The following is a 21969-nucleotide window of genomic DNA, read 5'->3' on the forward strand; positions in this document are numbered from 1 at the left end:
TCTTTCCCACTAGCTGGTCTACCTCTTGCTATTGCCTTATCTGCATCAACTCTCACCTCCGGTTTACAGCTCAGGTTCCACCCCCCCTGCCAGACTAGTTTAAACCCTCTTGAACTACTTGAGCACACCTTCTACCCAGGACATTGGTCCCCTTCCAGTTCAGATGCAACCCCTCCTTCTTGTACAGGTCCCACCTTCCCCAGAAGGCATCCCAATTATCTACATATCTGAAGCCCTCCCTCCAACACCAGCTGCGCAGCCACGTGTTAAGCTGCGCCCGCTCCCTGTTCCTCGCCTCGCTATCTCGTGGCAGCGGTAGTAAACTAGAGAACACTACTCTGTTCGTCCTGCTTTGCAGCTTCTATCCTAACTCCCTGAAATCACTTTTTATATCCTCAATCCTTTTTCTGGCTATATCATTAGTGCCAATATGTAACATGATTTCTGGCTGTTATCCCTCCCCTTTTAGGCCAAAGATAAGAGTGATCATTTTCCTTCAGCTGTTTTCAGGTTTTGTTCTATGTCCTTCTTTTGGTAACATGGTTAGATATTTTGAGGCCCATGTTGTAATCGATGAATTGTGAATGACAGTCATGGGTAGCAGTGACAAGATATGCTTTACTCACAGCTAACAGTGAAAGGCAACATTTGGCCTTTTGATGAATGCTCATGTTTCACCTGAGCGTCTTCAATGGAACAATGTGCCATTTCAAGGAACCAGGCTGCATATCCCATCCCATTCTGAGTCAATGTGATAAATTCACTACGTCAGCTCGGCATTCTTAATAGCGTGTAAGGCAAACGCGGAGGTGTAATATTATGTCACTGGACTTGTAATCCAGAAGATAGGAGTAATGTTCAGGGATTTCTTTTCAAATCCCAAAACTGTATTAGTGGAATTTAAATACAATTAAAATAAATCTGGAATTGAAAGCTAATCATGAGTGATGCTAACTGTTTTTACTAACATCGACTGTCTAGGGGAGGAAATCTCTCATCTTCATCTCGTCTATTCAAATGTGACTCCAGATTCATAGCAATGTGGTTGAAATAGCTGAGAAAACCACTCATTTCAAAGCTAATTAGGGGTGGACAATGATTGCTTGCCTTGCCAGTGCCATCCTCATCCCACGAAGGCTGAAGGAAGTATCAGTGTGCTCCTGCTGTAAAAAGTGTCCTGTATGATTTCATTTTTAGTTTGCCTCAGTGTATATACCATTCAGGAATTTACTATTTACAAAACAAAAGCCATAAAATGTTCTGCATTGATTACATCCTCAGTCTGGGAGGAATCCTTTTCAAACATACCAGCATCTGTCTGCCCTTTCATTGTTAAGTAACGAATCACCACGTTGTGCCAGTCAATAGCATCTTCAATTTGCATCGGACCGTTTTGCCTTATGCCTCTTAAGAAACCTGTGGAGAGGTAATATTTGAAGCTAGATTAATCATATTCACACTCATTACAAATAGAAATATTCTGTTATTAGCACTTGGTTTCAAACTTTGGATTTTTACAATTCATAGTCATTTACAGCAAAGAATGAAGCCATGATGACCGCATAAGTCAACAAAGATGGGACTATACTAATACCATTTTTCAGTTCTTGGCCCATATCACTGGAGACTATAGCAGTGCCGCTTAAGTATTATGAGAGTTTCTGACTCAACAGACTCCCACCACCCTCTTGGTGAATACATCTCTCCTCAACTCTCTTAGCTTTCTACCTTTGAGCTTAGGACTACCTCGTCCTGATCACTGAACCCTTTACTAATGGAAAAAGTGTTTTCCTATCCGCCCTATACAATCTTATACAGATCCTATCCTAACCTTTGCTGGTCCAAGGAAAACAACTTCAGCCTTTCTAATCTTCCCTTATAGCTCAGAATCTCCATCTCGGGCATTGTCCTGGTAAATCTGCTCTGACCCTTTCTATAGTGCAATCAGGTCTCTCCTATAACGTGGTGACTAGAACTGCACACAGTATTCCAGCTGTAGACTAACAGTTCCAGCAAAACCTCCTTGAATTTTATGCCTCAGCCTAAAATAGAAGAATCCCATTTGCCTTCTTAACCACCTTATCTACCTGCTCTGCAATCTTCAGGGATTGTAGGAAGATAGGAACAGGAGTAGGCCATTCAGCCCTTTGAACCTATTCCATGATTTAATGAGATTATGGCTGATTTGTGCCCTGACTCCATATGGACCCATATCCCTTAACACTTTTGCGTCACATTTAGAATTAATAACTGATCTAGAATTAACTGCCATTTGTGGAAGAGAATTCCCAACCTCTACCACCCTTTGTGTGCAGACATGCTTCCTAACATATCTCCTGATTGGTCTGGCTCTAATTTTTAAACTATGCCCCCTAGTTTTAGAATCTCCAACCAGTGGAAATAGTTTATCTTTCTCTACCCTATCTTTTCATGTTATAAACTTGAAGGCTTCTATCAGCTAATCCCTTAATTTTCTAAATTTTAGAGAAAACAGGCCTTGTGGGAAAATCTCTCCTCATAACTTAACCCCTGAAGCGCCGTGGTTAAGCATACCAAGGTCCTTCTGATCTTCAGTATTTTCCAGAGCCTCATCATTTACAGTATAATCATTTGCCTTGTTCGTTATCGGCAATTATTCACTGACAAATATGACTGTCCACCGAGGAAAAACCATGTCTCTGGTCATGGGCTCTGTGAGTTGTTGTGTGGCTGATAAGCCTGATCCTAGAGCCGCAACTTTGACCACACAGATAGCAGGTGCTGCTGGGAAGTGGAACTGGTCCTTGGTCTTGATGTCTGTGGCATTCCTTTTTCTGGTTCTTTTTTCCATACTTCCTCTTCCCTCCAGGTGTTCTCAAAGGATTGTTTCTCTTTATATAGGAAGTTTCTCCGTGTCAGTTTCATTTGAACGATGTGCCTCCCATGTGTTGACATTTATGTTGCATTTCTTAAGGGATGCCTTCAGGCCTCGTTATCCCTCCCAACCTTACACATCCAGGTTGAATTCCATTTGCCACTGCTTTGCCCACATGACCAGTACAGAGGAACTTCGATTATCTGAATATCAATGATCTGAATACCAGTCCCCAAATGACTGTCTGCCCGCCCTCTCTCTGTCCCCATACTTTCTCTGGGGTTCTACAAAGGGGGGGGGGGGAGGGGGTACCCTAAACACACCTCCCAATCCCATCACCAGATAATCTCTTGAACATTGTCCTGTACAGGGCAAAGGTGGAACCTGTCAAAAAGGTTGCAGTAAAAAGTTGTGTGTGTGGCTGTGGCTGCGTGTGTGTGCTATTTGGAGACTTACCCCACAAAGGCAGCAGCAGCAGCAGTCTTGTTGTTGGCGTCTAGTCCAGCTGCCCCGGCGATGGGGGGGGCTGAAGGATTCATGAGAATGGTGGGGGGGTGGGGTTCCACGGAGTTGAGGGCGGAGGCTCGTGCACTGTGTGCTGCTGCAGACTCCTGAACAGGGAGCTGCATTTAAAAACTCCGAGCCCCAGAGGAAAGGCATTTAATCAATTAACTGAATAATCAATTATCTGAACGAAATAGTGCCCGCCCATTACATTGTTCCCCTGTACATTGAACATTGAATATAGAACACAGAATAGTACAGCTCAGGAATGGGCCTTCAGCCCCACCGTCAAATTGAACTAATCTCTTCTGCCTGCCCTTGGTCCATATCCCTTCATTCCTTGTATATTCATGTATTTATCTAAGAGCCCCTTAAATACCCCTATTGTATCTGCCTCTACTATTACCTCTGGTAGCATGTTTCAGACTCCTAACACTCTCTTTGTAAAATATTTGCCCCTTACCTTAAATGCTAGCTCTCTAATATTAAACATTTCAACTCTGGGAAAACGATTGAAATCCTCCTGCAGTTTATGACTATCCTCCTCAATATTCAGTACCCTATCAACTTTTGTGTCATCTGCAAACTTCACTATCGTACCTCCTACACTGAAGTTCAAATCATTGATGTACACCATAAACAGCAAGGGCCCCAGTAATGAACCAAAGGGACCCTATTGGAAACAGAGAAGGGACCCTATTGGAAACAGAGACCCAGTTATAGAAACATCCTCTGATCATCCTGCCTTCCAGTCAATTTTGGATCCAGCTACTTTGCCTTGGATTCTATGGGCTTCCACTTCCTTGACAACTGCTTTAAGTGTAAGTTTATGCTTATGTTTTCTTGACTGTTAAACTCTCGCCATATATTTAGAAGCTCTTAAAATGGACAGAATTCAAGCCAAGCTCATAAAAATGTCTTTTCCTTTGATTAATGTTGCTTTCACTGTCCATTTGTCTTTCTTAGACACTCTTTACTATTTATACATTTTATCTTAATTGGCAAAGCTGGGATATAATCATCCATTGCTCCCCAGAATTAAAGTTAGGGAGTTCTTAATGCAATCTTGAGTGTCAAACAAAACATTTTATAGATTTTTGCCTCACCATAGTAAATTATATCTATTCCTTTCAATGAATAATACTTCAGGACGAAGAAGGTATTGCCATGTAAAGTGTATAACCCCTTGTCTGTATCACACGGAAAATAATTTCCACCATGGGCCAAGTGATGGAATGAAAACTGGCATCTGAATGAAACACATACTGTAAGAAGAGATACAGAATTGGTTTGCAAAACGTGCCTCCTAAGACGGTGGGTAAGAATTTCTTGTGTTAATCACCTGGTCAGATTTAAAGAGAGCTGAATATAAAGTGGGCCATACAAAAGGCATCTGAAGTGATGTTGGCCATTTGGTCATACTGGGCAAGAGAAATTTCTTTATGCTCATAATTAATCGGAATGAGCTTATATTGAAACTCTTCTCAGATCAGTTTCTTTTCACATGGAACACAAGAACATGGGACCAAAAGAAATAGGAGCAGGACGAAAGCATGGGGCGGCACGGTGGCACAGTGGTTAGCACTGCTGCCTCACAGCGCCAGAGACCCGGGTTCAATTCCTGACTCAGGCAACTGACTGTGTGAAGTTTGCACGTTCTCCCCGTGTCTGCGTGGGTTTCCTCCGGGTGCTCCGGTTTCCTCCCACTGTCCAAAGATGTGCAGGTCAGGTGAATTGGCCATGCTAAATTGCCCGTAGTGTTAGATAAGGGGTAAATGTAGGGGTATGGGTGGGTTGCGCTTCGGCGGGCGGTGTGGACTTGTTGGGCCGAAGGGCCTGTTTCCACACTGTAATGTAATCTAATATTGAGTCCCCTTTATCTTCAATAGGGCTGATCTTCAGCCTCAACTCCATGTTTCCAAATCATAGGATTTGCTAGAAGTTTAAAAATACTCTTAACTAAATTTAAATTAAATCAGCAATGCAGCACAAAAGCCCCTGGAGTTCAGAATTTCAAAGATTCAGAACTTCAAAAGCTATAGCACTTTTCAGTGCTGAATGAGCAGCACTTTATTCTGTTGGTGTGGCCTCATGTTCTCAATACCCCAACCAGGGGAAACAAGACAGAAAGATAGAAGATAGGAGCCTTCGGCCCTTTAATATGGTCAATATGGTCATGGCTAATCCTCCATCTCAATGCCACATTCTCGCTTTCTCCCATAACCCTTAATGCCTTTAAAATTTAAATAATTATCTATATACTTCTTGAATATCTACAAAATCAGTGACTTGGCCTCCAGAACTTTCTGTGGTACAGAATTCCCCAGGTTCACTGCCCTTTGAGTGACCATTGTTTTTCTACATCTCTATTCTAAATGGTCTGTCTATACATACCCTGAGACTGTGACTCCTGGTTGTTGACTTCCAATAAGCAAAAACATCCTCCCTGCATCTAGTCTGTGCAGAATTGTTTAGATTTCGATCAGATCCCCTCTCATCTGCTTTGCTCTAGCAAATATATACGTGGTGAAAGCAATCTCTTCTGATAGGACAGTCCTGCCAGTCCCTATAAAGTCTAATGAACATTGGTTGCAATCTCTCTGTGACAAGAAAAACAACCTGTCACTGTGTATCTTGCAATCTCCCTTCCCCTCTCATTCTTCTCAAGCCTAGAGAAATTTCTCAGTGTCTTTTCATTTGACATCCCTCTCTCTCATCACAAGGACAAATCTAATGAACCTTCATTCTACTATTTCTGAAGTAAATAGACCCTTTCTTAAATATGGAGATGAAAACTGCATATAATCTTCCAGCATGGAAGAGGCCTTTTGGCCCATCGATTCTGCAGTGACCCATCTACTTTCCAACACTTGGTCCACATTATAACATTTCAAATGTTATAACATTTCAAGTGCTCATCCACAAGTGTTTTAAAGGTTGTGAGGTTTCCTGCCTCTCCTACCCTCCAAGCTAGTGCATTCCAGACCCCACCACTCTCTGGGTGAAAAAGAGTTTTCTCAAATCCTCTCTAAATCTCCTACATTTCACCTTAAAGTTATGCCCCTTATTCTTGACCCTTTGACTAAGGGAAATAGCTGCTTCTTAACCATCATGTCCGTGCCCCTCACAATCTTTTACACCTCAGTCAGGTCCCTTCTCAGCATTTCCTGCTCCAAAGAAAGCAACTTCTGCCTATACAGCCTCTTTTCATAATTACTTCATTCTAATGCTTTAATCTCCTTTCAATAAAGGCAAAAATGGCTTTTGCCCTCCTAAATGCATGATGCATCTGATAACTTTGTGTTCCTCGCACAATTACATTCAAGTACCTCTGGACAATAAAATATGCAGGTTTTATGCATTTTTAAAAAATGTTCTACTTTTAGATTCAAAGTACAGAAAGTGAGTAACTTAATACTTTTTACTCCACCTTGTTGCAAGAGCAATAATAAAAACAACAGCAAGAGGATCAACAGCATCCAAATACTGAGAATGAAAGCATTGCAAGGCCTCTTCCATGCTGGAAGACTATATGCAGTTTTAGGTGGTATGCAGTCTAGTTTGTTTTTGTTCGTTGTTCAATCCATTTGCTCACCATCAATGGCATGTGTCTGTTGCAAAGTTGTTTCACTGGTGTCTTTCTTCAATTGCTAATTATTTTTTCCAAGTGTAGGCCCAAATTCAAACTGAACCTGTCACAATCTGGGCCTTTCTCTATTCCCTGAAAACTAGTACTTAACATTGATACTACAATAATAAAAGTACCTTCTGGTGAGATTTGTGTTGTTCTCTTTGAGGGGTTTCGTATCCAACCAACAGATGTGTGTGCCAACATGTCGATAGAATGTGTATCTGATATTGTCTCAAGGTCATCTTCTTCATTCATCAGCTCTCTGCCCTCAGTGGAGCACAGTTTACCTATGGTTTAAAACAAAAAAAAATATTGTCGTGTTAGAGTGCTGCCTTGAAAATGCAGGTTGACTTGATTTAGTGAAGGTGTCATGGAGTATTGCCAATGGACAACAAACAGCGCTATCTCATCTTAAAATAATCACAGAAAATGAAACGCAGGTCAGTCTGAAAGAGAACAGGTGGGTTAATGTTTCAGATGACTTCTATAAAACATTAAACCTAAAATGTTAAGCTCCAACACTCAGAATTATTGGCAGCGAGGTGGACATTTAAAGACTCCATTAACATGAAAGCATTCAGTGTGCACTTTGTAAGGAGGGAATGACAGTTGAAGTTTGGAAAGACTGAACAGTGCCCAAGTTGATTTTACTGGTGAGAAATAGGCTGAGGATGGGTAGTTCAAAAACTCAGAGCTGGGGTTGAGAGGAGTAAGTGGAAAGCAGTAACTTTGCCATAGAAATTGATGAGTCAGATCAGGGAAGAATATCCTGGAGAAGTTCTGGTGTTCTGGTTCACACTTAAGTGGCCTGGGGAGATGTAAGAGAGGTTGGTATCAATAACTGATTTAGTGGTGAATATAGGATAGGTCGAGGCCTGAGATAGATTAGAGTGGTGCTGGAAAGGCACAGCAGGTCAGGCAGCATCCGAGGAGCAGGAAAATCGATGTTTCGGGCAAAAGCCCTTCAACTGTCCTGCTCCTCGGATGCTGCCTGACCTGCTGTGCTTTTCCAACACCACTCTAATCTAGACTCTGATTTCCAGCATCTGCAGTCGTCACTTTTGCCGAGGGCTGAGATAGTTGAATGGATAGAAGCAAATTTGAAGATGAAGAAAACAATTAGCTCCTGAACCAGCCGTCAGAGTTCCAGGTGAAACAAGAGAGGTGGGCCATTTTGAAGGACAGGCATAATTGTTTTCTAGAAAAACACAGCAGGCCAATTTACACAAACTAAGATTCCACAAATGACAATATCAGCAATGACAATTTAAATCTGTTTTGAGGATCCTGGTTGAGAGGTAAATGTTGGCCAGTTCATTGTAAAATTTCTTCAAACAGCACCTGGGATCTTTCACATTGAATTGGACAGCACTGAAGTATTGGCCTAGATGATTCCAGCAGGTACTGGAGTGATTTAAGATGTGAGAATTCCAAAAAACCCATAATTAGTGATAGTCAGAGGAGATACTTCTCCAAACTTTGCAGAGTCAAGTACAGAGAAAGGGATGGAGCTTCCTGTCTAACTGATGGCCATGGACTTGGAAGAATTTCAACACCTTGCCACTTTACTGGGAGAGGGACTGTAGGACAATCTGGCCAAAGGTATAAAAGTTTTAGTCAATGCTCCTCTACTGGCAATCTCCATTTTGAAACTTGGATGAAATGCTACATGCTCATGCCACTGTATAATCCTATTTTGAAACTATATTTGTATATAAGTTAACATTGAGTACATTATTGCGCTATTGAAACACACGATAGACAACTACAGAGATGCCCTACAATACGCACAGAAGTATCCCACCACATGGGTCTGTGCAGCATACTGACTCGAGGTCATTGTTTTAAAAAAAGAATTTAAAATGGAGAGGAGGGCTTTTTTTTCTCTCAGACAGTCATGAGCCTTTGGAACTCTTTTCCAGAAAAGGTGGTTGAACAACGTGTCAGTGGCTGAGGGAGTGGATGTTTGTGATGCTAATCAAATGGGCTGCTTTATCTTGGATGGTGTCAAGCTGTTTTAGTGTTGCTAGTGAAGCTATACTGATCCAGACAACTGGACAGTATTTCATCACAATCCTGATTTGTGTCTTGATAGTTCAGTTTCTGGTCAATGGTAACTTGCAGGATGCTGATGATGGGGAGATTCAGTGATGATAATGTCTTTGAACATCAAGGGATGATGGTTAGATTCTCTCATGCTGAAGATGGACTTTACCTGACAGTTGTGAGGCACAAATGCTACTTGCCACTTATCAGTGCAAGCCTGAATGTTCTCCAGGTCTAGTTGCATTCAGATATGGACTGCTTCAGTATCTAAGGAGTCGCACATGGTACTGAATATTGTTCCATCATGAGTGACATTCCTATTTCTGACCTTATGATGGAGGCAAGGTCATTGATGAGGCAGATATTCGGGCCTAGAAATGATACCTTGAGGAACTTCTACAGAGAAGTCCTGGAGCTGAGATGACTGACCTAAGCCATCTTCATTTGGCCCTAACCAGTGTAGGGTTTTTGCCCACCTCCCATTGATTCTAGCATTGCAAGGGCTCCTTGATGCTGTGCTCGGTCAAATGTAATCTTGGTGCCATAAATCATCACTCTCACCTTGCTTCTTTGCATTTGGGTAAAATAAATAACAACTTGAACAAAACATTTCAATGTCAAAACATGATGCTGAAGAATTCCTGCCACATGGTGTGGTATTACCATTAATTCCACACAAATTAGAATTGCTGTTGACAGTAAGAGTTCAAGAAGAGCACTGTTTTATGCTGGAACAGAATTTGCATGAGTAGATATTTAGCAGTTGTCAGTGGTGCTGACTTTTGTTGACTTTTCAAAGCTACTTGGCAACAGAAATTAAACATTCAAATGTTTGAAGTATATTGGTTACCTCTTACCAGCTAAGTGTTTAGAATGATCATGATTCTGAACAGGAGCAGCAGGAAGCCATACAGCTTGTTGGTGTGACGTAAGTTTAAATTTTCGCATTAATTTTGCAATTGAGACCTCCTACTAAATTGGATATTGCATGAATCACTGCAGAATTTGGGGATTTAATATTTGTATAAGTCATCTGCCGTATAAGTACAGATACAGAAGACATGCAAAAGAAGTACCAACTCTCAGATAGACACAGAAGCACTGAGCTACAACCAATTGTGGAAATATTCGGCCCACAGTGAATGAATATGAACTCTGACAAGGAAATACTCCCCAAAGCTAAGTGAGTGCAATATGCACATTTTTTCATGGACTTAGCCAATGAGGTGCACAACAATGGAATCAGATGTCAAAACTTGCATTTGAAAGCCATTGGAGATTTTCAATTGTTTCACTCAATCAAGAAATTTACAAACAAGTTCTACCAATATTATGTCATAAGGTCTTGGTGGGAGAACAGCTCTGGATTTCAGAAGGAAATAGACCTACTATGTGGATCTCCCCATAGGCTTATGATGTCTATCATACCAAGACACTTCATACCTGATCGCTGTCATGCAATAAACTACACACTATTTAAGACAAGTCTCCATGACTCCTTTTGATACACTACCTTGTGCTTTTCCCCTACCAGGCTAGACAAAGTGGGATCTGTAGATCCCAAAGAATAACAGTAAATTTACATTATGGTCACACTTTCTCAGAGTGACTTGTGCAGTCAACCAGCAGCTAAAGACATAAACAGACCAGAAGCTTGCAGAAAAGTAATACCTGGCAAGATTCTAGAAGGCAAAATCTACCTTTAATGCTAAAAGCATTTCAAACCTAAAGAAGTGCAGAACTAGAAGCTGCGTGGAGCTGGAAACTTGAATACTTGGTTGTTACAAATTGTATTGGATGCCAATGAACTGTAGGGGTGATCCTGAATCAAGGTTTGGCTAGAGAGCAAATGAACCTCCGAATCAAGCTGAGATCTCAGGTGCTAGATTACAGTGGTGCTGGAAAAGCACAGCAGGTCAGGTCGCATCCGAGGAACAGGAAAATTGATGTTTCGGGCAAAAGTCCTTCATCAGGAATGAGGCAGAAAGCCTTCGGGGTGGAGAGATAAATGGGAGGGGTGGGGGGGGGGGGGTGGAGCTGAGGAGAAGGTAGCCAAGAGTGCAATAGGTGAATGGAGGTGGGGATGAAGGTGATAGGTCAGAGAGGAAGTGGAGTGGATGGGTGGGAAGGGAGATTGGCAGGTAGGACCTCCAAGCCCTCCGTTTCTTCCTCTCCTGACGTTTCCACCAGTACCCTTCCACCGACATTCTCATTCGTTTGGCTGAACTGGCCCTCACCGTTAACAATTTCTCCTTCGAATCCTCCCACTACCTCCAGATGAAAGGGGTAGCCATGGGCACCCGCATGGGGCCCAGCTATGCCTGTCTCTTTGTTGGCTATGTAGAACAGTCCATCTTCCGTAGTTACACTGGCACCACTCCCCACTTCTTCCTCCGCTACATTGATGACTGCATTGGCACCACCTCATGCTCCCGCGAGGAGGTTGAGCAGTTCATCAACTTCACCAACACATTCCACCCCGACCTTAAATACACCTGGACCATCTCTGACACCTCGCTCCCCTTCCTGGACCTCTCCACCTGCATCAATGATGACCGTCTTCACACTGACATTTTTTACAAACCCACAGCTACCTGGATTACACCTCCTCCCACCCTACCTCCTGCAAAAATGCTATCCTGTACTCCCAATCCCTCTGCCTCCGCTGTATCTCCTCCCAGGATGACCAGTTCTACCACAGAACACACCAGATGGCCTCCTTCTTTATAGATCGCAATATCCCTTCCCACGTGGTTGAACATGCACTCTAACGCAACTCATCCACATCCCGCACCTCCGCCCTCAAACCCCACCCCTTCAAATGCAACAAGGACAGAATACCCTGGTCCCCACCTTCCACACTATCAACCTTCGCATTAACCGCATCATCCGCCGACATTTCCATCACCTCCAAACGGACCCCACCACCAGGGATATATTGCCCTCCCCAGTCCTTTCTGCTTTCCACAATGACCGTTCCCTCCCTGACTACCTGGTCAGGTCCACGCTCCCCAACAACCCACCCTCCTGTCCTGGCACCTTCCCCTGCCACCGCAAGAATTGCAAAACCTGTGCCCACACCTCCTCCCTCACCTCTATCCAAGGCCCCAAAGGAGCCTTCCACATCCCTCAAAGTTTCACCTGCACATCCACCAATGTCATTTATTGTATCCGTTGCTCCCGATGCGGTCTCCTCTACATTGGGGAGACTGGACACCTTCTCGCAGAGCGCTTTAGGGGACACCCGCACCCTCAACCCTACCGCCCCCGTGGCCGAACATTTTAACTCATCCTCCCACTCTATTGAAGACATGCAGGTCTTGGGCCTCCTCCAACGCCACTGTCTCACCACCCAACACCTGGAGGAAGGACACCTCATCTTCCGCCTCGGAACACTTCAACCCCAGGGCATCAATGTGGACATCACCAGTTTCTTCATTTCCCCTTCCCCCACCTCACCCCAGTTCCAACCTTCCAGCTCAGCACCGTCCCCATGACCTGTCCTACCTGCCAATCTCCCTTCCCACCTACCCACTCCACCCTCCCCTCTGACCTAACAGCTTCATCCCCACCCCCATTCACCTATTGTACTCTTGGCTACCATCTCCCCTGCCCCACCACCCCTCCCATTTATCTCTCCACCCTGGAGGCTCCCTGCCTCATTCCTGATGAAGGAGTTTTGCCCGAAATGTCGATTGTTCTGCTCCTCGGATACTGCCTGACCTCCTGTGCTTTCCCAGCACCAGTCTCATCTAGACTCTGATCTCCAGCATCTGCAGTCCTCACTTTTGCCTATTTAGTGGGCAAGGGGAAAACGTTAAAAAAAAACAAAGAACAGTTACTAAGATATTTACAACTCAGGGGGATTTCCTCCTTGTGATTTACAACACCATCAATTTTTGTGTCATCTGCAAACTGATTTCAAACTTCTCACATTCGTGTGTAGATCAGAGAGTGGTGAACTCGGCGCAGACAATCACAAAGGTCAACCTTCCATCTATAGAATCCACTTCAGGCCCACTGTCAAGGAAAGGCCGCCAACATTCTCAAAGATTCATCCCACCCTGGCAATGCTTTTCTACAACCTCTACCACCAAGGAGAAGGTACAGAAGCCTGAACACATTCACCAGCCGGTTTCGAAACAGTTTCTATCCTACTGTTGTTAGAATACTGAGTGGACTCACAAATTCTTAGCATTTGCCTATACCTATGTTTTGGTTTTTGCTGCTGATGACCTATTATTTACTTATCTGTGCTGTTCAACTAAGCGATCTGCCTGTATTGCTCACAAGACAAAGCTTTTCACTGTGCCCGGTACACATGACAATAAATTCAATTCAATTCATTAATGTATACTACAAATAGCAAGTCTGCTGGATGCAGGTGTCATTAGAATAAAAATTCACCTTCCCTTCTCTCTCCAGCCAATAAGCCAATGTTGGATCCAGCTTGTCCTGGATCCAATGCTCTTATTGACCATTCTTTAATTTATAGCCTTGGATAAGCCTTGCTGAAGGTCCTATAGACTACATCCACTGCGTCACAATAATCAATAAGCCTAACCACCTCCCTAAAAAACTCAATCATATCTGTTAGACATAGTTTCCTCCTTTCAAAGCCATGCTGACTATCCTTGATTAATCCTTGCCTCTCTAAGTCAAGATGACTTCTGTCCTTCAGAAATTTTTCCAAAGGTTTCCCTAGCAGTGATATTAGTTGGTCGTCAACATTGTTGGAAGCAGATAACTTGAAAATTTCAATTTAAAACATTTAAATTAAAAAATATTGTGTTTTCTTCAGAATTAATTTTATTAAGTGATACACATTTGCTTGACTTTTCCTCAACAGATATATTAAATCTTGTTCATCTGGATGTTTTAAATGACCACTCTTACCTTTGCAATAAATACAGAAGGAGAAAGTGAGGTCTGCAGATGCTGGAGATCAGAGATGGAAATGTGTTGCTGGAAAAGCGCAGCAGGTCAGGCAGCATCTAGGGAACAGGAGAATTGACGTTTCGGGCATTAGCCCTTCTTCAGGAATTCCTGAAGAAGGGCTAATGCCCGAAACGTCGATTCTCCTGTTCCCTAGATGCTGCCTGACCTGCTGCGTTTTTCCAGCAACACAATAAATACAGAAACCTTTAAACTGTAAATTTGACTGTTTTCAGCAATCTCCTACTGTGGGCTGAAAACTGTTGTTGAAAATATTAGCAGATGAAAGTTTAATGTATTTAAAATAAAAAAGTTAATGCCTTGGTTGAGATAAAAAACAAAAGGTCGTATTAAAGATATTAAATGTCTACTTGCTAATGTCAGACACAGTCATTTTAACCTTATTTGGTTTGCAATTGGAAACCAGTAAATGGCTTTAAATATCTGTCCCTTTGGTTTAATGAGTCTGTTAACTATATGTAATGCTTGATAATGAACTATAAATTTTACAATCCCAAGCTTCTAACCTGCATCATGAAATAAACTTTGATATTTTAAAAACAGTTCACATTACAGAAGAGGAAGTTTGGAAGGTCTTAGAGAATAAAAAGGTGGATAAATCACCTGGATTTATCCTGATCAAATGTATCCCAGAACATTGTGAGAAATAAGAGAGGAATTTCCGAGACCCCCTGCAGAAATATTTGCATCATCTATAACTATGGGTGAGGTGCCTGATGACTGGATGGTGGCTTATGTTGTAACTTTGTTTAAGAAAGGTTCTAAGCAGAAATTGGGGAAACTGTGAGTCTGACTTTGGTTGTGTGCAAATTGTTGGAGATGATTATAAAAGTTAGGATTTATGGACAATTATAGAGGCAAAAATTGATTAGGGTTGTCAGCATGGTTTTATGAAAGGAAAATCGTGCCTCACAAACTTGAGATTTTTGGAAGTTACCAAAAAGATTGATGATGGCAGTGCAATAGAAATTGTTTATTTGGATTTTAGTAAAGCTTTTGACAAGGTTTCACATGGTAGACTAATCAGTAAATAATAGGTCACATGGGATTCAGGGTGAGCTTGCCAATTAGATACAAAATTGGCAGGAGATAGAGAGTAATAGTAGAGGGTGGCTTTTTGGACTGGAGGCCTGTGACCAGCAGTGTTCTGCAGGATTGGTTCTGGGTCCTTTTGGATGAGAATATAGAAGGCATGGTTAGTAAGTTTGCAGATGACACCAAAACTGGTGACATAGTAAACAGTGAAAAAGGTTTTCTATGATTACAAAGGAATCTTAATCAAATGGGTGAATGGGCTGGAAAATGGCAGATGGAGTTCAATCTGGATAAATGCGAGGTTTTGCATTTTGGTATAACAAACAAGGTCAGGGCTTACATAATTAATGGTAGGGCCTTGGGTAGTGTTGTAGAACAGAGGGACCTTGGGGTGCAGGAACATAATTCATTGAAGTTTACGTCATGTATAGACAAGGTGGTTAAAAAGGCATTTGATATGCTTGTCTTCATTGCTCAGTCCTTTGAATATAGGAGTTGGGAAGTCATGTTGAGGTTGTACATGTCATTGATGAGGCTTCTTCTGGAATACTGTGTCCAGTTCTGGTCCATTTGTAGGAAGAATATTATCAAGCAGGAGCAGGTTCAGAAGAGATTTATCAGGCTGTTGCTGGGTACGGAAGGTTTGAGTTGTAAAGAAAGGCTGGATAGGCTGAGACTTTTTTCATTGGAGCATAGGAGGTTGAGAGCTGAAAATGTGTTGCTGGAAAAGCGCAGCAGGTCAGGCAGCATCCAGGGAACAGGAGAATCGACGTTTCGGGCATAAGCCCTTCTTCAGGAATCGTAGGCAGGTGCTGAGGAAGGAGATATGGCTGTGGTAGCGACTCTGTTAGGGAATGTGGCTGAAGAGCTTCTGTGCAGAGGAGATGACCTGGGGGGATGCAGTGAGAGAGGGACTCACTGAAATCTTTGTAGAGGGAGGAAGAGAGCTTCTTCAAGGAAGGCATCCTTGTAAGAGGATTCGCAGTAGGTTGAAATCTTTGAGGAGAAAGTGAGGTCTGCAGATGCTGGAGATCAGAGCTGAAAATGTGTTGCTGGAAAAGCGCAGCAGGTCAGGCAGCATCCAGGGAACAGGAGAATCAACGTTTCGGGCATAAGCCCTTCTTTACCTTGCTTATGCCTGAAACGTCCTGAAGAAGGGCTTATGCCCGAAACGTCGATTCTCCTGTTCCCTGGATGCTGCCTGACCTGCTGCGCTTTTCCAGCAACACATTTTCAGCTCTGATCTCCAGCATCTGCAAACCTCACTTTCTCCTCATAGGAGGTTGAGAGGTGACCTGATAGAATTTTATAAAATAATGAAGGGTATAGAGAGAGTTAATGGTAGTTGTCTTTTCCTTAGGATGGGGAATTTCAAGACTAGGGGGCACATTTTTAAGGTGAGAGGAGAGAGATTTGAAAAAGACATGAGAGGCAAATGTATTTACATAGAGGGTGGTTCGCATGTGGAATGAACTTCCCAAGAAAGTGGTGAATGTGGGTACAATTACAATATTTTAAAAGACATTTGGATAAATACATGAATAGGAAAGGTTTGGAGGGATATGGGCCAAAAGGAGGCAGGTGGGACTAGTTTGGTTTGGGACTAGTTTAGTTTGGGATTATGTTCAGCATGGACTGGTTGGACTGAAGTGTCTTTTTCCATGCTGTATGACTCTTTGACTCTATATGCTGCCAAACTGCAACTACACCAGCAAGATACTTTGGATTATTTCATATGCCACACCAATTTTCTTGGATATCTGTCATGCTGTACGTTAAGGATTTAAAACAGAACAACATTCAAATTGCTGATGTTCTCACTTCCTTTTTGGGGTGTTCTGATGTAAAACACTTAACAAAATGCAGCTAAACCCATGAGATTTGTGAATGACTTTGACCGAAACAGACCACAGTAAACATATTGTTGACCTTAAGAGGGGGCAGTGCTGAGTAAGAACAGGTCTCAGGAATCTAAGTAATCAGCAACAGTTATAAAAGATGAACTATGTTGTTCCAGCAGAGTAAGATCATAGAAGCTGATGTAGCAGAAGTCTTCAGAATTCCTGAATCCAACTAAACTGTTCATTTTGATAAATTACATTTAAGAATATAACTGCAAACTAAGGTGATTAGATAGTAAATCCACTAAAAGTGTGTTCCACAGAGTGGAGAACATAACTCAAAATGAACAATAGATTGGGATAAACATTTATAAGTGTGGGACTGATAGTCCAATCTCAGTTCCCTTACAGTCTAACTCCCTGTGGAGTATGGGATTAATTTCCTATCCAAACATGTACATAGGAATTTTGGATCAAACTATATTGCTCAAACAATAGGCCAGATTCTAGCCCTGCCCACTTGGTGGCATTTGGATGAGTAGGAAATATAATGTGCTGGAACACTGACACTGTACAGTTCTGATGCATTTGCATATACAGCCACCTTAATCGCAGTGTCAGTGCTCCTACTGCAGTAAATAGGAGCCTCAGATAACTCTAAATACTGAAGTCCAGTCATATCAGTTGTAACACAGTCCAATGTCAACAGATAATCATAGTAATGATTTCTAGTGCTTGGCTTGGCAGCAACAGTCCCGTTATTAGAAGACGCTCAGGTAATTTTCCTCATGGGTTAGAAGGTGCTCCTCTGGGCCTCTCAAGGAACCCTGGGGATCCACCAGTTCCCTTCATCTTCTGCAGTTGCCTCAGGATTGACTCAACCCCAATCCATACCCCTCCAACACACAACACCTACTGTCATAAAGACGTGCATTCAAACACAATAGCCTAGCTGTCATCTTCAGTTTGAATGATGGAGACAGACACAGGAATACACTAATTAACTATATTTCAGTAGCTGTTTGGCAGAAAGCAGAGAGAAGAAAAGAAAATTGATTTGTATAGGACTGGAAAACTTCCTCTCTCTCTCTCTCTAGTTTCTGTATTGCAAAGGCCAATGCAGTTGATACAACAAATCTGAGAAACATCAATTAGCTGAGAACTCAATGCTCACACAAATATCCTTATTTTTTGAGAGAGAAGACATCAACTAAACAGACATGGTCTCAAGTTCAACTATAATAACTCGGGATTTAAGAAAGACTCTGATTAAACAATATGTTTTTTAAGTTCTGATTCTACTAGACACTCTCCCCTTTTTAAATTTATACTTATGTTTTGGTGTGTGTTTGAAGGCATGTTTTATTATTGTCTTTGGATTATTACAGCTTTTTAACAGAAATGTGATGTAACTGCATGCTAAAGAAAATTGTTTTCTTTTAAATTCACTCATTGGCTGGCCAACATTTATTGCCCATCCCAAGCTGCCCTTGAAAAGTTAGTGGTGAGCTGCCTTCTTGAACAGCTGATTCCATATGCTATAGTTGACCCACAATGCCCTTAGAGAGGGAATTCTAGGATTTTGACTCAGTGACAGTGAAGGACCAGTGAGATAGTTTCAAGTCAGGATGACGAGTGGCATGAAGGGAAACTTGTAGGTGTTGGTATTCTCATATATCTACTGCCCTTGTCCTTCTAGATGGAAGTGGTCATGGGTTCAGAAGGTGTTGCCTCAGGCTGTTTGGTGAATTTCTTCAGTGCATCTTGAAGATAGTACACACTACTGCTACTGAGCATTGATGCTGGCAGAAATGGATATTTGTGAATGTGGTGCGAATCAATCAGGCTGCTTTGACCTGGATGGTGTCAAGCTTCTTGAGCTGCACCCATCCGGGCAAGTGGGGAATATTCCAGCCCACTCCTACCTTGTAGATGATGTACAAGCTTTGTGGAGTCTGGGGTTGAGTTACTCACTGCAATATTCCTAGCCTCTGACCTGCTGTTATAGCCACTGTGTTTATGTGGTGAGTCCAGTTCAGCTTCTGGTCAATGATAACCCCAGGAAGTTGACAGTGGGGGATTCAATGATGGCAACACCATTGAATGTTAAGGGATAGTGGTTAGATTGTCTCTTATTAGAGATGGTCATTGCCTGGAATTTGTGTGGCGTGAATGTAACTTAACACTTATTGTCTTATTTGCAGTTATAGGAAAAAACACTGAGGGGGTTAAGAAGTGGGTATCTAATAATGTGTGCATGCGCTCATGCACACACAAGTAGGTAGCAATTAAGAGTCTAAAAGATTACTCTTCTCATTGACTCTTTTTGAGATGGAAGCTGAAAGTATTGTTGGCCTAGTGATTCACTTATGGTTCATCGCAGAAATGGAGGCTGCAATGAAATGATGATGAACATTATTGCTCACAGCAAAAGATCTACAGCTTTGCTCCAGTTGATGTGCAGTTGAACACCTTTCGTGAAGATTTGGCTTGGCTCTTCATATCAGTAAATAAATGGCTAGCCCACGTTTATGCCTGTTAGTGGATTCTAGGCTGAAGTCACTCTTTGCTGGGATGATCTCCTTTTGTGTGGTTTCCTCCTCTCACCGACCAATTAATAAGTGAGACTGAGCTCAACAATATGAGTGAATTAACTCCTTATCATAAATTGGTTTTTGTCATATCATAGTAGCAGCACTCCCACCACAGTATTGGCACAGAAGGTAGACTAGAATAGAATAGCCTTTATTGTCACATATACTCAATGCCTACAGAGAAAAGTTCATATGTCATCAATTAAAGCACTGACTTAGATACAAAAGTATCTAGGCACAGCTTCTTTAGTTACAAGATTTTAGACAACACAAAAATAAAATGCCCAGCGTTACAGAGATAAAGGTTCAGTACAGCAGACCATGCTGGCACCTAGCTTCCTGTCCGTACCAAGCTGGTGACACACCACGCAGGGTGGCTGCTGCAGGAGGATTGAAGGTCACCACGCTGGGAGGTCCTATGGGAGGAGGCCATTGTGCCAGATTGGGAGGTCGCTATGCCAGTGCCAGAAGGCTGCTGTAGGAGGTTGACACGCCGGGAGGCTGCTGCACCAGGCTGGGAGTCACTCACAGAAGGGCTAGAATCGTCACTCGTTGGAGACCGTGAGTCAGTCACTGGAGGCTGGGACTCGTCACTTGTCGGAGGCTGAGAGCTATTTGCCGGAGGCCAGGAATTGTCACCGTAGGCCAGGAGTCAGAGAGGGAAAGAGAAGAAGAAAAGCACAGAGAAGAAGAAAAAGAGAAAAAGAAGAGAACAGGTGGAGCAGACGAGCTCCAGTTGGAGCATCCTACTCTGCTGCCATCTTGCTCCCTGGTGTTAGCACTCATATGCAACACGCTTTGAAACTTGGCAATTTGCATCTTCTTGTGATCTAATGAATTTTTTTACGTCACAAAGTGTGAGGTTATTGTGTACCAGTTTCTGTTGGTATTTGGGTATTTAAAGCTATCAAATTTTTAATGTCTTCTCAATGAAATGTTCCAAAAGACAATTTATATTTTAATGTTCTGACCAGACAAGTAAGTTAACTCCCAGCCTTGAATGTATATTCAGCAATGGAAGGACGAGTCATCTGACCTTCTGACACCATCTTATTTCATGGTCAATTGCTCATTTTCTGTACTGTTCTTAAATATGAATTGTCAATTTTTTTTTCTCAAACGCCCTGGGTATTATTTTTGGCAAAACCTAAAAATTATGAGGTCTGGCATCTCCTGCCAGGCAAAATGAAACCGACCTCCTTGCATTCCAAATTTGGTTAGGAGGTAATGTTTCCAACATTTAAATGGTTGCCTAACAGATAAATTGTGCGGTGACTCATACTGTTCAAGTGGGTCTTCCATAACACACCATTTGAGATGTTTTGCCTTGTCTCAGACTATTCCCTCACCAACACCTCCCTGCAGTTTAATTTGAGGTGGATAAGATATCAAGAAAGGCCACTAAAAGTTGAGATGAGATGGCAAGGAGGTAAGATTGAAATCAAACAGGACTCGGCAAGATGGCAGCGATTCTGTAGAACTGCTGTGGACACCTCTGCCTAACAGCCAAGGCATACTGGTGCTTTTTGCCATCCCTGGCCAACTTATGTGGTGGAATTATTAGTTCAAAACCTTCCAGAACACATACCTGTTAATATTTGAGATTGGAGCTGAAAATGTGTTGCTGGAAATGCACAGCAGGTCAGGCAGCATCCAAGGAACAGAAGAATCGACGTTTCAGGCATAAGCCCTTCTTCAGGAATATTTGAGATTGGGAAGGATGCCAAAGGGAAAAGGAGAGAGCAAACAGCAGCACCAGGCATACAAGAGACTGCAGCAGCAGCAGTCTCTCCTGAACCCCCCAGGGACCTGAAGACTCACAGGAATTGGCTGCGGTGATGGAGAAACTCACCTTGAAAGTTGGGGCTGCGATTGAGGAGATCCGTAGGGAGATTTGTGCCCAGGTCCAACCTATTGCATCCATGCTGCAGGAGATCCAGGGCCTCGGGGAGAGGCTGGAGGAGGTGAAGGGTCAAACTAAGGCCTCGGAAGCTGTGATGGAGTCCTCATCCAGTTGGATCCAGGTGCTGGAGCGAGAGATGCGGGCCTTGCGAGGCCATATTGATGACCTCGAAAATCGAGGTCGGAGGATAAATCTCCGAATTGTCGGGCTCCTTGAAGGTGAGCAGCCAGCAAGCTTCTTTGAAAGCTGGCTGTCGAAGTTTTTGGGCCTTCACATCGAGTCCAGCAGGCTGCAAATTGAAAGGGCTTATCGGGTTACAGTGCAAGGTCAGGCCAGCTCGGTCCGATAAGACCATAAGACCATAAGACATAAGAGTGGAAGTAAGGCCATTCGGCCCATCGAGTCCACTCCGCCATTCAATCATGGCTGATGCGCATTTCAGCTCCACTTACCAGTGTTCTCCCCGTAGCCCTTAATTCCTCTAGACAACAAGAATCTATCAATCTCGGCCTTCAACTGGACTTCATTGAGTTGTAGAAATGAGTTGAGTTGCTATAAATGTGTTTTGCTTATTGCTGATGTCTTTTCGAAGTGGATTGAAGCCT

General features: G+C 42.8%; 1 protein-coding gene across 1 annotated transcript in view; it reads right to left on the bottom strand.

Moving 5' to 3' along the window:
* The window catches only part of trpn1 (transient receptor potential cation channel, subfamily N, member 1), a 221600-nt gene that overhangs the window by 4213 nt on the left and 195418 nt on the right, over positions 1-21969 (bottom strand). The window contains exons 27-28 of the mRNA XM_043687825.1: positions 7124-7276; positions 1309-1416 (exon numbers count right to left, since the gene is read on the bottom strand). Of these exons, the coding sequence (XP_043543760.1) occupies positions 1309-1416; positions 7124-7276 (261 nt within the window). The remainder of the gene's footprint in view (positions 1-1308; positions 1417-7123; positions 7277-21969) is intronic.

The sequence above is a fragment of the Chiloscyllium plagiosum genome, chromosome 4, assembly GCF_004010195.1.
Source record: "Chiloscyllium plagiosum isolate BGI_BamShark_2017 chromosome 4, ASM401019v2, whole genome shotgun sequence".
Taxonomy (NCBI): domain Eukaryota; kingdom Metazoa; phylum Chordata; class Chondrichthyes; order Orectolobiformes; family Hemiscylliidae; genus Chiloscyllium; species Chiloscyllium plagiosum.